This window comes from Pelmatolapia mariae, linkage group LG5, assembly GCF_036321145.2.
Source record: "Pelmatolapia mariae isolate MD_Pm_ZW linkage group LG5, Pm_UMD_F_2, whole genome shotgun sequence".
Taxonomy (NCBI): domain Eukaryota; kingdom Metazoa; phylum Chordata; class Actinopteri; order Cichliformes; family Cichlidae; genus Pelmatolapia; species Pelmatolapia mariae.
In genome coordinates, this window is record NC_086231.1 from 2095903 (window position 1) to 2111742 (window position 15840).

General features: G+C 44.1%; 1 protein-coding gene across 1 annotated transcript; it reads left to right on the forward strand.

The window, feature by feature from the left end:
• Nucleotides 1-2402: 2402 nt before the first annotated feature.
• On the forward strand, nucleotides 2403-11704 carry gdf5 (growth differentiation factor 5). The gene is made up of 2 exons (XM_063472767.1): nucleotides 2403-3220; nucleotides 9946-11704. Exons 1-2 carry the CDS (start codon nucleotides 2731-2733, stop codon nucleotides 10893-10895), a joined length of 1440 nt encoding a protein of 479 aa, XP_063328837.1. The 5' UTR covers nucleotides 2403-2730; the 3' UTR covers nucleotides 10896-11704.
• Nucleotides 11705-15840: the final 4136 nt, after the last annotated feature.

Genomic DNA, 15840 nt, shown 5'->3' on the forward strand with positions numbered 1-15840 from the left:
AGAACCAGAACCAGCTCCAGTTACAAACCACCAGAGACCAGCTCCACTGCCGGGAGCTCCGGGTCTGAACCCTGGCTGCTAATTATTCCCTGAGCTTGGTCGAAACTAAATTTATGGCACCGAGCTGGAGCTGCTCGTGGCATCATAAATTAAACTGGCAAACAGTGTTAGAATCAGAACCGACCGCCTCGTCCCCCGAGAAGAGAAGGAGACCAAAACACTATAAACATGGATGTGTGAAAACTCGAGGTTTTATAATCTTGCTTTTAATGTTTAATAATGTGAACAGTCAGATATGAGACCCACAAGTGTGTTAACCGTAATTTAAACAGGATAATATATTAAAATTAAATAGATGTAATACATTAAAACTGTAATGCAGTACAGTCGTTGATGGCTGTGTAGACTACTGACAGAAATACACAGAGAAAAAATACACAAAGTGAGTTTAACAGTGTACAACACCAGTCAAGCTAAAAACATGACAGGTACTAACTGTGGCCAAAAACTACATATTTACTAATATTCAGGCAAAGCATTTGCATTCTGCAGGTCATATAAAATCACCTGAGGCCAATTCTTAAGATTTAGGTACAGTTATAATTATGCAAAAATACTTAACGTATAAGCTATAGCACTGCACACCAGGGGACACAACAGAAAGACATTTCTGACATTAGCAGGGACTTCAAATACCAGTATGCTATTAATTATTCCAGGAGAGATCACACTAGTCAGTATGCCAAAATTCCCAGGATGTCCTGCAGTGACATAAAGGCCCATTCTGGTAAACATGACAGCCACAAAGCTCGGCACAGTGGAAGTGGACATAGTGCACATCGTGGTGTCTCAGCAACGTCCTCGGCACGGGTTAATCCCATCCACTGTCCCATCAGTGGTTGTCCAGCCACACAGCCTGGACATCTGTTATGTTGAAGGAACTCGTTTTAAATTTCTGTACTTATAATAGCTTTAAACCTTCCAAAGTTACCGTCTGCTATGAAAAGAAGGAGAATAAATAACGTTTATGTCATGTTGTGAGAAGATATCAGCTGAAGTTGAGTTAGAAGAAGTCTGAAGATATTCCAGCACGCTGTGAAAACGCTGCCTCCTGGTGGGGAAAGCTCTAATAAAATACGGAGAGGATAATGACAGTAAAGACAGTCACGAAGGCTGGCTGATGACATGGTGACAGACATGCGGTCTCTTTTCTCTACCCGTAAACTTCTTCCGCTGGTTGCTGTGGTGGTGCAGGGCATGCTGGGATAGGTGACACCAACACAAGCTTTTGTGATGGTTTGCTTGCTTGTATAGTCTGTATAGTCTTGTCTGTGTGGTCTATTTCCACAGTGCAGTGGGTGATGGTGGATGGAGCAGACCGTGGAGTCACCTGTTCCCAGACTTCTGAAGCTCTTCTTCCACATGACTCCACCAGCGCACAGCCTCACTGGTGGTGGTTTTTGTTCATGTTAGTTTAAATAAATTTGATGTCATTGTTCTTCATCCTGTGTCTCACTCTTCTTTCATGTCTTCTAAACAAGTGTGAGATGCTGACAGATGACAGGTGAAAGTAGTGACAGTGTGGTGTCCACTCAGGTGTACTGTGGCTGCTGGAAGACAGAATAAAGGCTTTTTAAAGTAGGTTTATGAGAAGCAAGTGTTTCGTGTTTTGCATCGATACCAGAGTATGCAGTGGGACAGAATGGCAGCTCACAGTGCTGACGACTGAAAACGTGAAAGGTGGATGTACCAACAATGATGTCACATATTTCAGTTTAGAAGGTTGGAGTTTGGATTTTTTTTGACCTTTATAAAAACTGTGAAGCAAAGAATCATCCAGAGATGCTGCTGAGCGATCAAAATATCTGTTAATGAGAACAAAGAGACACAAAACAGAAAAGCGTGCCTCATAATCTGTACTGCTGAAAAACACAACACAGATCAAACCGATGAGTGGAGATTTTTATTTCTGCGCTTTTTGGCTCCTTTCAGTGATGTAAACTTTTTCATTACCCTCCTGTGTGTGTGTCTGTGTCTGTGTGTGTGTGTGTGTGTGGGGGGGGGGGGTCCTTTCCGTGTTGAAGCTTCAGTGAGTCATTGGTGGAAAAGAGGGAGGAAGATTTGAGGAGAAATATCGCTGTTAAATGAGTTTGGGCAGCATGACATCACGCGGTAATTAAACCAGTTTTCTGGAATTCCGTTTCCAATTCCTGCGCTCAGGTTCGCTGGAGGAGTTTTTCGAGCACCTGCAGGTTGGTGTGTGAGTGAAATATTTTCACTGGACGGAGTTCAAACTCTGGGGAGAGAGAGAGAGAGAGGGAGGGAGGGCTGCGGCATTACGCCATTCTTCCCTCTGAGAGAAAAAAAAGGGGGATTTAAAGAAGTTTCTTACAAGACTTCCAACAGTTCCGCGGAGTGTTTATGCGCCTCTCAGCTTTGCGTTCTGCTGTGCCGGGTACATCTCTCCAGCACTATGCTCCTCACACATGACGCGTGGGACAATAAAGCTGTGCGGGATTTGTTTCTTCTGCTTGTAGACGTCCGTTACAGTCTCTGCTTTCACCGCCTGGCACGTGTCTCTGGCGAGTTTCAGGCGGGGGCAGCAGCTTTTGTGCATTTCTCGTGAGGATGACCCACTCGGATTTACTGCTCTTTGCCGCTTCAGCTTCCTTGTGATCTCACTGCACTTCGCTACGATGACAGCCTGGCGGGAGGCGAACGCGCTTTAGGATGAAAGCTGTGACGCGTCTGTCTCTGCTGCTCAGCTGCTGGACCCTGGTTCACCTGCATCCCGGCCCCACGGCGCGTGTCCGCGCAGGTCCGCCGGTAATCAGAGGAGAGGCGACCAGGGCGACGAGCTCAGGGCGCACGGAGCCCGTGCGCTCCCGGCTCCTCGGCGGGGATGCGCACGATAAGGCGCACGCTCCCGCTGCCATTAACGCACACGCACGAGCGGGTGGAGGAGGTGGAGGTTCATCGGGGAGAAGTTTGGGAAAAGTTGCGGCCGCGGCTGCGCGCACCGCGTCCCCGCAGAGAGCCCATAGCGCGCCGGCTCCGGCGGCGCAGCGAGGGGCCGCGAGCCACAAACAGCCGCTCGTGACGCCGCACGACTACATGCTCGCGCTGTACTGGTCTCTCTCCAGCGGTGACGTCAACGGCAGCGCGCTGCACGAGGCCGGCCTGGCCAACACCATCACGAGCTTCGTGGATAAAGGGCAAGGTAACCGCATCACCCACGAGCCTCTCTGCGTGCTCCCACAGTCCCATGAAAGAAACAGAGTGACAGTGACACGCTGTTAGTGCAGGGATGGTGGCAGACACACACCCAGCTGAGCTGTGATGGGTGGGTGGGGGTCCACGCTGTGGGGGCAGCAGGACAACTACTTCATGATGCGTTTGTGCCCCTGGTACTCTGGGGGGATTAAAAAAGCAGCTGGAGCAGGAGGTTAGAGGAGATCTGAGGAGCCAGAGGATGAGCAGAGGCCAGGGGCTGTTAGCTGCTTTTAAAGTCTCACTTTAGAATCCACAACAAGTTCAGACCTCACACCCACAATTCATTAACAATTAAAAAATGGGGAGTATAAAAAGGATGTCACTGGAACTTCAGGTGCCACAGAATGAGAGCTGCTTTAAGGGACTGGAGACCAGTGTGGGGGGCACCAGACGAGGGTGGTGCTGAGGGCACAGGCTGAGGATTGTGGCGTTAAAATCAGGAGGTCAGCAGTGAGTGGAGTATGATGAGAAGGAGCGTTCAACAAACTGGGCGTCAGATTCCCTTTCTGACAGCCAGTTAGCTTAGCTTAAAGAAACAGCTCCATCCAGAGCTAACAGAGGATGTGATTTAGCCGAGAAGTTCAAGTGGACGTAATTTTCTCCTTTTAGTTTATCTCCTCTTCCAGCAGTACGCAGTCATGTGATGTTTTAAATACTGAGGTCAGTCATCCAAAAGCTAAGGCTGCTCTGAACTCTCAGTTTTAGATTTTTTTTCTAGATTTGGATCTGTGTGATGTCAGTAAGATTAGATATCCTTATATGGTCCTCCCATCACAGAAGCCACACCCACCTGCTGTTTAATCTGTTTTTTGAGAGGCGTAGCCAATCAGAAGCACTATTCTATTTTTCTTTATGTCTTCCTTTATGTATATATGTTTATGTAAAAGCTGACACTGACTCATTTAACCACCTTGTGGTGCAAACTGGTATTACAAGAAAAAGACAGCTTGGCTTGAATTTGAAGGAAGTCGATCTCTCTTTAGCAGAAACAGAGATGATGCTTTCATTTAATTTTGGAAGGTTTTAAACTGCATTTGAACACAGAAATGTGAAAGTGTTTGATTTTCAGTTATAAACAGAGGAAAAATAAAAATTAAATAGATCCCACTCTCTGGACTTCCAGATTCATGGAGGGTGCTCTTCTAGGATTTTTTTTGACAGAACAGGCTGAGCCAATAGATATGTTTCATTTTCAGCTGTAAAACTGCAGTGTAAAAAAACCTAAAGGACACCAGTGTAGATTTAATTTAGGCCGCACACATCATCGATGCTGGATTTGTGAAAACTAAAATAAAACTTTTTTTCTACAAACAGCTGGAAATAATTATTTAGCTCCTTTCACTCCTGTTCATTGAGGACTTTCTCACGAGCACCCTCCGCTGCACACTTGAATTTCAGCCAGTTTGGGATTGACAGGAAGTGTAATGGCTCTCTCAGATTGGCTTCAGTTTGGCTCGGGTCACCTCTGCAAACGTAAAGTGGGCGGGGCTTATGGGCTTTACTGTAACCAGCCAGGAGGGGGTTACAAGCTGTGATGGCAGCTATGTTTGTCTATATCTGGTACTTTGGTGGGAGAAAACCAAACAGTGGGGACCAAGGGAGTGAGTTTACATGTATGAAATTAGAAATGGATTCTAATAAGCATTTTTCTAAAGACCAATAACTAATTAGTCTTGTAACAGCAGGTAGTGTAGCAGAGGAATAATTTGTGTTTGATGTCAAACTTTAAGCAGTTTTAACGTCTGGAACATGTCTGTGCACATGTATGCACATATTTATGTATATTTATTCCTTTGCAGTTGTGAGTCTGTGTGTGTGTGCTGCCGTGTGTTTCTAACATCTGGTCGGCTCTCAGTGATATATACGGCCTCGTGAGGGTAAATAAACAGTGCTCACAGCCCTCCGTGTCATGTTGTCTTTACGATGTAAAACAGTTTTAGAAGCGTCTTTAAATGAGCGCAGTTTCATGTTCCTGCTGCTGCTGAAGGTTTACATTTCCACCACTTAATGTACTTTTAATGTGGCCTTTATTTGTTCAGCGAGTCGCTGCTGACTTCGTCCACATGCTGAGACGAGGAACTGATCACCCCGACGCTCGTTATTTACCTTCTATCCTTTCATTCACTCTTACTCGCTTCCTTTTTTCTGCCTTTATTCCTCCGTTACTGCTGCCGCTCCTTCTTTCTTTCTTCCTGCCACATGCAAGGCTGAACGTACCTCCTGAGGGGCCCTAGAGCAAGACGTTGCTCTGGGGCCCCCAAAGATGCTGTGTGTGTGTGTGAAGCACAGCAGCTAAAACCCTGATTAGTCCATTAAAAGTTGATCTGGCAGTGATTTTGATAATTACATTTTTAAGGTAATTTTTCCCTTTATTAACCCGCTGATTTGTTTAACCGTGTCAGGCTGTTTTCCAGTTTTTGGCAATTTTATAGTCCAGCAGTGCAGTAAATAACCACTGAATGCAGGAACAGTAGTTAGCACCTGGTTTCGACTCCACCATCGGGCCGTTCTGTGTGACGTTTGCATGTTGTCACTGTGTCTCTGTGAGTTCACTCCGGCTTCCTCCCACTGCCCAAAGTGTAGTTAGTGGGGTTAGGTTAGTTGGTGCAAATAGTTAAATAGTCCATCTCTCTGTCTCAGCTCTGGTGACCCGCCTGGGATTAGGAGAGATTTGGTCATTTTCCCCCAGAGTGGGAAATCCTCTTCACCTGGGCCGGTGCCAATATGTTAAAAAAGCTGAAGCCATGTGTGCAAGTGAGCGACACGCCATTTTCCAGACAAAAGTAGGTTTTTTTGTAGTTATATTACTTTCATAATTTTAGGAGTGATGATCAGCCTGAAATGTCGAGTTTTCAATTTATAGATCACAAAACATTTGAATTTTAGAGTCTTTCTTAACTAAATATTGGTGTTTTAGAGCTTTGTTTGAGCAGGTGACCCACATACTTTAAGGCTATTGCAGTAGTCGAATCCACCCCGGGTTATTTGCTGCATCTCTTCCCCTGCACTCTGTCCCTGCGTTCCTGTCCACTCTCCACTCACCTGCTTAGATAAAGGCTAAAAGCCCTTAATAACAGAACTTAATAAAACTGTCCATTAATTTTAACTCCTGAGTAAAACTACTCCATGAACAGTAACCCATAACAACACTGTACTTTACACGCTTTAATAAACTCATCCAGTCGGCCAACTCTGACCCTTTCCTGGACCAGTTTTGGCCCCTGAACCACGTGTTTGATGCCCTCGATATATCTGCTCATGTGACAAAAAGAAATGTAAATCTTATTTAATTTTGGTCAGTTATAATTTTACTGAGTTATAAATAAATGAGTTTGAAAAAGCTCCTTTCAGAAACAAAGCAGAGATGTTTGGTTTCAGGAGGTTGGTTAGATCTTACTTGTAAATTTTGGATAGTCTTGTTTTGGCACCTGTAATATAAATAAGTTTTCACTGGATGACAAAGTGCCAAAGCCAGACATCTCACCTGAGAGCTCTGCTGCTGCTCGCTGCCCTTCTGTCAGCTATTTTAAAGCCCCGCCCCCACTGGACATCCACCTAAAAGCTGTTAGTAGAGGGATGAAGTCAGAGTTTAGAATCCAAACATTTAATCTTGTGTGTTCTGCATTTACATACACAATAATCTGTTCCAAGCCGCTCCTGAAAGAATGTGATTTTCTGAGCGTTCTGAAGTGATAAAGACCACACCTGAGAGCTCTGCATCCCTCCAACATTATTTATCCTCGCTGATTTACAAGTGCGTGAGAGTTTGTGAAACCAAATTCCTCTCAGCTTTAATCAGACTGCCCAAAGAGGAGTGTGTGTGTGTGTTTGCTGTCTGTCTGCTGTGAATAGCTGCAGGTCCACAATAACAGGCCTGTTTACAGACCGTTGCGGTCTCCCGGCCTGGTTCTAATGTACTTTTCAATGCATGATAAAGTCCTGGACAGGAGGAGGGGGTGCTGTGAGAACATGTAAGCAGTTTGTGTGCATATGCACAGCTAACTTTGCGAGGACCGGAGTGATTTCTCTGACCTTTGAAGTGAGGACATGTGTGGAACATGAGGACAGTAGTTCAGAGATCTGTTTGAAGGTTCAGAATTCGTTTCAGGGTTCAGGGTTGATCAGGGATAAATTAGGCTCAGAATCATGGGAATATATTAGCCGACCTGGGTCCTCACAGAGAATTTAAAACACATGTATCTGCTGGGTTTCATTGGATAGGGAAGTTTACAGTTTCCCTCACTGACAACAACAGAAAACCATCTACACCATTCAGTTCATGCTTTCTGATGCATGAGTGTGTATACTTGTTTTACATATGTTATGGGGACTTAAAGCTTTTCACTTACCCGTGAGGACATTACTTTAATTTGAGGACAATTAATATAAAGTAAACCATAAAGTGTTACTCTAAACACGAGTCTCTGGATGCTCATTCTTGAGCATCTGTATTATTTATGTCGATTTCCTTCATAATGCCTGCAGTAGTTTATTGTAGATATGGCAACTGACATCATTCACCAGTTTTTGCATCTGTGGTTTGAAGCTTCAACATTTACATTTTGGCTACCACCATGTTTTTATTGATTTATTTATTTAAAGCAATGAGTTACCATATTTGGACCAGAAGGTAGAGAGCTCAGTTACCAGCTGTTGGTAGCCCTTTGTTAGCAAACTGCATCTATAGCACTAATTAACAGGTGTCTGCTACATTACATCCATACAGTCTGAGTAACATCATTAGATATGTAAAATTTATTGGTTACGGTGTTTCAGAGAGCCTGTGAACAAAGATGGTGTATTTTGTAAGAAGCTATATATGCCTAGCTGTTTAGTGCTAAATGCTAATACAAAAATTTTAAAACCAATCCTAAAATCTATTGGGAGCCAGATAAGGAGCACAAAATAGGGGTGATAATCTGGCAGCAGCATTTTGTATTGCAAAGAGATGCTTTGCCCAAGATGGTAAACGGGGATTAATCTAAACACGATGACACAAATGCATGAATATGTTTTTCCAGGTCAGCAGAGGAAACCATATGTTGCAATTTAGAAATGTGTCTTAAATGAAAGAAACAGGAATGAGAGCAAATTGAAGCCCAGAATAAAATAAATATTACACCAAGATTTCAAACACTGGACCGTTGAACAAAAAGAAGCAAGAGTCTGACTTAGGATGTACTTCAGGAGGAATTGTAATCACGACTTTAGTCTTGTTGGCATTTAAAACAAGGTATCTGCCAGAGAGCCAATCGCTAACCTGGTAACAGTGTACTAGGGTGGACAACTGGTGGGGGTTAAACAACAGTTGAATGTCATCAGCATAGAATGACAAAAAATGAAAATATCAACATCATCAAAAAACTCAACCAGGTGTGGAGACCTGGAAACACTTCTTAGATACTGATGAATGGATTCACCTTCATATGGTCTTCATATAATCAGCTGCATGAGACCAAAACCCACTTTGTGTGTGGAGTTTGTATGTTCTCCCCATGTATGCGTGGGTTCTCCCCAGGTACTCCGGCTTCCTCCCACAGTCCAAAGACTTAGTGGAGATAGGTTCATTGATCAATCTAAATTGCCCATAGGTGTGAATGTGAGTGCGAATGGTTGTCTGTCTCTGTGTGTTAGCCCTGCGACAGACTGGCGACCTGTCCAGGGTGACAGCTGGGATAGGCTCCAGCGCCCCCCGCGACCCTGAAAAGGATAAGTGGAAGCAAATGGATGGATGGAGACCAAAACCATTTGAATTGTAACAGGATATAAAAATGTTTATATTTGTTGTTAAGTTGGACATTTTAACATTTGATGGTACAGACTGTAGTTCACTTCACATTTTCACTCTTGGCAGCTATTACGGTGTTTTAGTCTGAGATGATGTCTTCAAAAATAAAAAAAAATATCCCAAAATAAAGTCAAGAATGCTGTTCTTTCCTTTTTTAAAGGGGTAATAAAAATATAAACAATAGTAATGTTTTTGTAAAACAGACAAGTAAGATCCAGAAAAACTATTAGGTCCATTTTTGCCTGGAGGGAAAATGTAAACAGTATAAAAGAATAAAAGCAGAGCCAATGCAGAAGAGCACACTTATTTTCTACATTATGGTCATTCTGAGAGAAAGGATGTTTATCCAGGTTAGGCTCCAGCTTGGCTAAATACATGCCAATCACAAATCCCTGTCCAGCATCACTTGGTTTCACAGTCAGACCCACAGCTCAATACCAAGATTGTGATGATAAAAAGGGTCATGAATAAAAGTCTATAGTCTATGATGGGGAGCAGCACTGAATGAAAGTACAGTATTTCTTTATATTTCAAAAGCTGAGATCAGACAATATCTGGATTATTAAAATGGGTTCAATGAAGATTTCAAGTAGGGAGATCTCGTAAAAGATTTAGTTAAAAAAGAAAGAAACAGTCAGTTATGGAAGTGTATGGACATGTCAGTGTATTTCATGACCTATATGCAGGAGTCCATCATTTATGACCTGACGGGTGGCCTTTAGTGCATCAGCTGATGGCTCTCTGGGGCTCACATTACAGATTCATTCATTTACTCAACGGTCCTTAGTTGCTGTGTTGTGTTAGGCTTCCTTAAAAGTTTGTTACACTATTTTTCTTTTTGCCTGTCTGTGAATATTTACCTGCGCTTCCGTTTCTAATCACAGATGAACGTGGGCCCCAGCTGCGACGGCAGAGGTATCTTTTCAACATCAGCTCTCTGGAACGGGATGGGCTCCTGGGGGCCGAGCTACACATCCTGAGGAAGCGCCTGCCTGACCCTCGCAGAGTCTTGATAGGCTACAGAGGAGGGGAAGGAGGAGGAGTCCCATCACCGCTCCTAAGGCTATACACCTGTGCTTCAGGCAAACAAAAGGCCATTCTTGTCCAGATGAAGACCGTAGAGGATCTGTTCAGCAGCACATGGGAAGTGTTTGACGTTTGGAAGGTCTTCAGGGGCTTCAAAACCCAGAAAGGCCAGCATTCCCAGGAGCTGTGCTTTGAACTGGAAGCGCTGGAGCACGGAGGCGGTCGCCCCATGGACCTTCGCGCTCTGGGATTCGCTCGACACGGCAGGACCAACAAGGAAAAAGCCTTCTTCTTGGCATTTGGGAAAAGCAAGAAGCGTGACCTTTTTTACAAAGAGATCAAAGCGCGGTCCGGCCACGACAACAAAACAGTCTACGAGTACCTGTTCACCCAGCGACGGATGAGACGGGCACCTGCTGCGAGGGGAGCCAAAAAACCCGTGCAGCAGTCCCTGCCACAGTCCATATCCCAGCACCAGACAGTGAAGGCCAGGCTGCGCTGCCACCGGAGACGGCTCCACGTCAACTTCAAGGAGATGGGCTGGGACGACTGGATCATCGCGCCGCTGGAGTACGACGCCTATCACTGCGACGGCGCCTGCGATTTCCCCATCCGCTCACACCTGGAGCCGACCAACCACGCTATCATACAAACCCTGATTAACTCCATGGACCCGGAGTCAACGCCGCCCACTTGCTGCGTCCCGACACGGCTCAGCCCGATCAGCATCCTCTACATCGACTCGGCCAATAACGTCGTCTACAAGCAATACGAGGACATGGTGGTGGAGTCGTGCGGGTGCAGGTAGCAGACACAGCAAAGACTTTTCAATATTATATTCAAAGCTAAAACTGGAGTTGGTATTTCAGGCTCACTGCTATGCAACGCACATTACTCCTCACACTCAAGTGGGCTTACAAGAATGCATACCAGAGACTATTTAAGACTAAACAGATGAAGATAAACTCACGGAGGTGATGCTCTGAAACGCCCACTCACTAAAACTTATGTGTAATGTTGATGTTGGTAGTGATGAGCAAAATGCATCCAGTACAATCCAAATAATGGAAACACGACCCGATGGAAAAAAGACTCGTTTGGACTGTCTCGTACGGACTTTTTCCTTCTTCTTAGATTTGTATCAATTTGCTGATTGTTGTAAAGAGTTTAAAATGCCTTGGAAAAATGAAGTGTTATACTTAAAAATGCTCTTTTCCAGCACTTATCTGATGAAGTCATTTGTATGCCTTATCCAAGACCTTTTTGTAAAGCATGTCAAGAATTTCTGATGTATAAATACGAGCCAGGGATGAAGTGCTCATCTGACCTGCTCCAAATTTGGGAAAGCTGCATAAACTCGTGTTCAATAAAAAAATGTCTAATTGACTGAGCTCCAAACTCCTATCAGTGAAAACCTCTGCCCCCCACCCCCTCGAGGATCTGCAGACTAAACTATCGGAGGAATTTGTGAGATTTACAGCTGCCAAATTTACAATTTAACCCAGGAATGACTGTTTGATGTGGAACATGAGTGTTTTACTTGGCTGGCTTGATAAACTGTTGCAAAGGTCTAGTTAAAATTACGAGGAGTTAGGTTTTTTAACTTTGTGCCTATTAAAGGGGACCTGTTCTGCTCATTTCCAGCTCCATCTCTTTATTATAGACTCTACAAGTAGATTTGCAGGCGCTGAATTCATCATCCGGGTGACTACATATGAAAGATGGTCAAAGCCTCTGTGATGTAACCCACTGGGCTGTGGACTCCACGTTTTGAAATCTCAGTGTCAGCATTTTTCCTCTGGAGCCAGAGCTGGCTGTAAATTATCAGCTGCATTAATAAAATGTACATATATCTGTAAGTTAGCACTAAGCCCCATAAAATAAGATAAGATAAGATAAAACTGGAGCACAGACGTCTCGGACAATCTGGCTAACCACAGAGATAATTGCCTCACTCCGACATGTACCTTTCTCCAAAACTGACTAACAGCACAAACTGGTCCAGAGATCCAGTTCAGGGACTTCAGTTACCAAAATTATTTGTGTAGCACTTTAAAGCAGCATCTTTTTAAGCCCCCGAGGGGCTATCATAGGTGCTAACTGTACTTTCGAGGCAAAATTATCTTTGTTTTGTACTATTGTCAAGACTCAGGAGACCAGTTTAAAAAAGACAGCTCTGTTTGCACAGGGTTAGGGTGAGCTGATGACCTCAAGAGGTGAGCCTCAAGGGTTTCATCGCCACTTGAAGAAGAACCAGTTTGACCAATTATTAATATTTAAGTCATAAAACAAATGAACAGCCTGAGCAGACTTACAACACAACAGTTACGAGTAACTAGATCCAGATAAGCTTAAGAAACACTGTCAGCTCACTTATAAATGCGTCACTGCATTTATCCATCCCAGGTGCCTGCAGCTCACGAGGTAGAGAAGGTCATCTGATTGGAAGGTTGGTGAATAGATGCCTGGCTGCTCCAGCCTGCATGCCAAATATCCTAAACCAAGCATCCGTCGGAGTGATGTGAAGCACCTAAGCATGGAAGAAACCGCTTGTATGAATGGCTGTGAATAAGGCACGAGGTATGAAGCACTTTATAAGAACCAGTCCATTTAGCATCCGTCCATCCACCCTCAGCTGCTGCTCTGAGCCTGGGCTGTGGATACTATAGAGTTTGCAGAGATGCCCAGCCCTCGCTCTGCTCCAGCATTTCCAATGGGACTCTCAGGAGTCTGTGTCTGCCCCAGGTTCTTCTTCTGGTTGTGCATGCTCAAAATATATCATATAACCATATACTGTCATATATTTATTTAATATATTTAATATTGTAGATTTTCTCATTTCCTCACAATAAACGGTAGAAAAGAAAGTATCACTCTCAGCTTCTCCTAATTGTTAAATCAGACTTTTAGAGACTATCAGTTCTTTGGTGTTCAGAGTCAGTAAGGCAGACGTGCGTTATAACGGGGTCACGGGGCCTTGAACATGTTCGCGTCCTGGTCTGGTTGTTTCATAATCTCTCTCTGCCTCCTCTGATTACTCGAGAAAGCGCAGACTCTGAGGAAAAACCTGACAATGTGTGAAGCTGTAGAGATGACCGCATCTATGGTGTTGCTGCAGAACACATGCAACAGCAGTAATGTGTGTGTGTGCGTGTGTGCGTGCGTGCGTGTGTGTGTGTGTGTGCGTGTGCCTCCTACCGTCAGCAGCGAGCACACCTGTCTGCCTGCCTGCCCATGAAGCTTGCGAGCTATTGGATAAAACCATCTGCGCCGAGCGGATGGCTTGTTTCTCTTGGAGAAGGACTGATGTAAGCATTTCCTTTAATCAAAGCTGAGGCATGCCAGTGGTATGACCCCCACCCCCATCCCCAAAATACTGAACTGAGGAGATGGAGGCAGAGAGAGGCTCAGTGGGACTGGAACCTGAGAATATTAGGGCTGTTCAGTTTGTGTTTTAACCCCAAGAGGAGCTCATTTAGTCCAGAAAGCACTTGTTCTGACTGTGCAGCAGCTGCTGAGTCTTGATAATAACCACCTTTACATTAGGTCTGACTTCACGTCTGCTTCCTTATTTATAATTTTACCTGTTTGGGATATCCAAATGAACATCTTATAACTCATCTTATATATGCTATGATCCCATATTTCTGGACCTGTGCTTGTTTAGCATGTGTTGAGAATGTGTTTCAATGAGAGCTGCACGGGGAAATGAGCAACATGTCAAGAGTTAAACAGGAAGTCTGTGAGCTCCAACTCATCTAACATCAATCAAAGGAGACATTTTTAAGCAATTTTTGACCAAACCAAACAATCTCTATCTGTATGGAGCCAAATCAAGGTTTTTGGAACTCATCACGAATGTTACACAGCCTATTAAGCTTAAATTAGTCTCTCATTATTCTTAACAGGTGTAAAGGAAATCTACATGTGACTCTGCGGTGCACAGGTCATCCAGCCTACCATCGTGTGAGTCATTAAGGTCTCATTGGTGTCACCTAAAACGTTCCCAGACTGTCGGAGCTGCTTACTGGGACATGGAGCGTCAGCTCTCAGGTGGGAAAACAGCCCAAGCTTTATTTCTGGGCACAGCTCGTGTTCCAGAACCAGTCTCCAGTACCAGGGTGTTTGCTGGATGCCTCTGTATGAAGTGTTTTGGGCATGTCCTACCAGCAGGAAGCTTGGGGCACACCCAGGACACTCAGTCAAAGTCTAGACTAGCTCGGGAACTCGTCAATGTTCCCACAGAAGAGATGTGGGAGGTGACTGTGGAGAAGGAGTCTGGTGTCTGGTTAAACTGTTGTCCCCACGACCGGATAGGCTGCAGAAAATGGATGGATGGATGTTTGGTTTGGTGTGTACACAGGATGCTTCACAGCAGGCCAAACGTACCGAGAACCTGTAATGATAGATGGGGACTGAGTTTGACGCACATGCCCCGAGTGGTTTGCCGGCTTGCTGGTGGAAGTTAAGAGGCTACCATGAAATGCATAATACCTCTGGTTTACTGCAGCTTTGACTTAAATGAAAATTCAGTTTGTTCTTTGATTTATGGCGCGTCTGATTTGTGTGCCGGTTAACAATCAGCTCATTCTTTTCAGATGTGGGAAGGAACCCGTCCACTCAGACCTGACAGGGCTAATTTTGGCTTCGTGTAACAAATGGTGTTTGCAGATAAGAGATATTCACTGTGTTTATTTTTTCCCAGCCAGAGACCCACCTAAAAAATCCACCCAAGCAACGGCAGCTTTTCTTTTAAAACAACAACAACTGGACTTTTGAGAGTAGATTCACAGAATACTTATACTGCTCATGTTAAATACATCTGTCTCAGTACTGCTAATATTAATGTTTCTAAATGAAGTTTTTGTCTCTTAAACTGTTTAACTTTAAACACTGAAATTGTTGTGACAAAGACAAAATATAAAAAATGTTCTTTTCAGAGTGAACTGTCCTGATAAACATCCTTATAAATAAGTTTTGAGGCCCTCTTTATGGGTCTTATAGAACGGGGGAAATAGGAATGACCCTGAAATCATTCATTTACAGGTAACAGCTGGGGATATTTGACCTGGATGTTGGTCCGGAGTGAAGCTGGATCAGGTATGAATCAGTCCCACTCTTTGTTTTTCGAGCTTCCACTAAAGCAGAAGCGATAACAGCAACAACAGCAGGTTGGAGGCGCTTCGTGCCTGAAACAGCTTCTGTTTTCATTTATTATTCTACTAATAAAGTCAGTGAGCGTATATTGTTGCACATAATTATGTGTTGGATTTAATTTCCTAAAATAATTAAAACAATGTATAAGTAAGGCCTGATGTTGTTTAACACAGCGGGAATTATTCCCACCGTGTTCCTCGCAGTGAGGATTACGGCCTAATTGCTAATAACTCGACGTCTGCAGATAGAAGAAGCCAAGGTATCTGTATCACATCAGAACTGGAAACAGTTGGACGGGTGAATATTTTAGGAACAAGGGATAACTAAATGCCTAATTTACGCGCCCCGTTGCACCCACGTAAACGGCAGCGTGCCCATCAGTGACATCAGAGCTAAGGTAGGTTGATCTTTAGTTTGTCTTGCTCTATGATCCTGTTGACCTTTGCACCCATTTAAGAATAATAAGAACAAGCAACACTTTATTTGTCCCAAATGTGGGAAGCTTTTGTGTTCCAGCAGGCAAAACATGAAACAGAACTGAGCTCAACAAAACAAATGTATGAAGAGAAAGAGCACGAGTGATCGGTGCAGGAGCT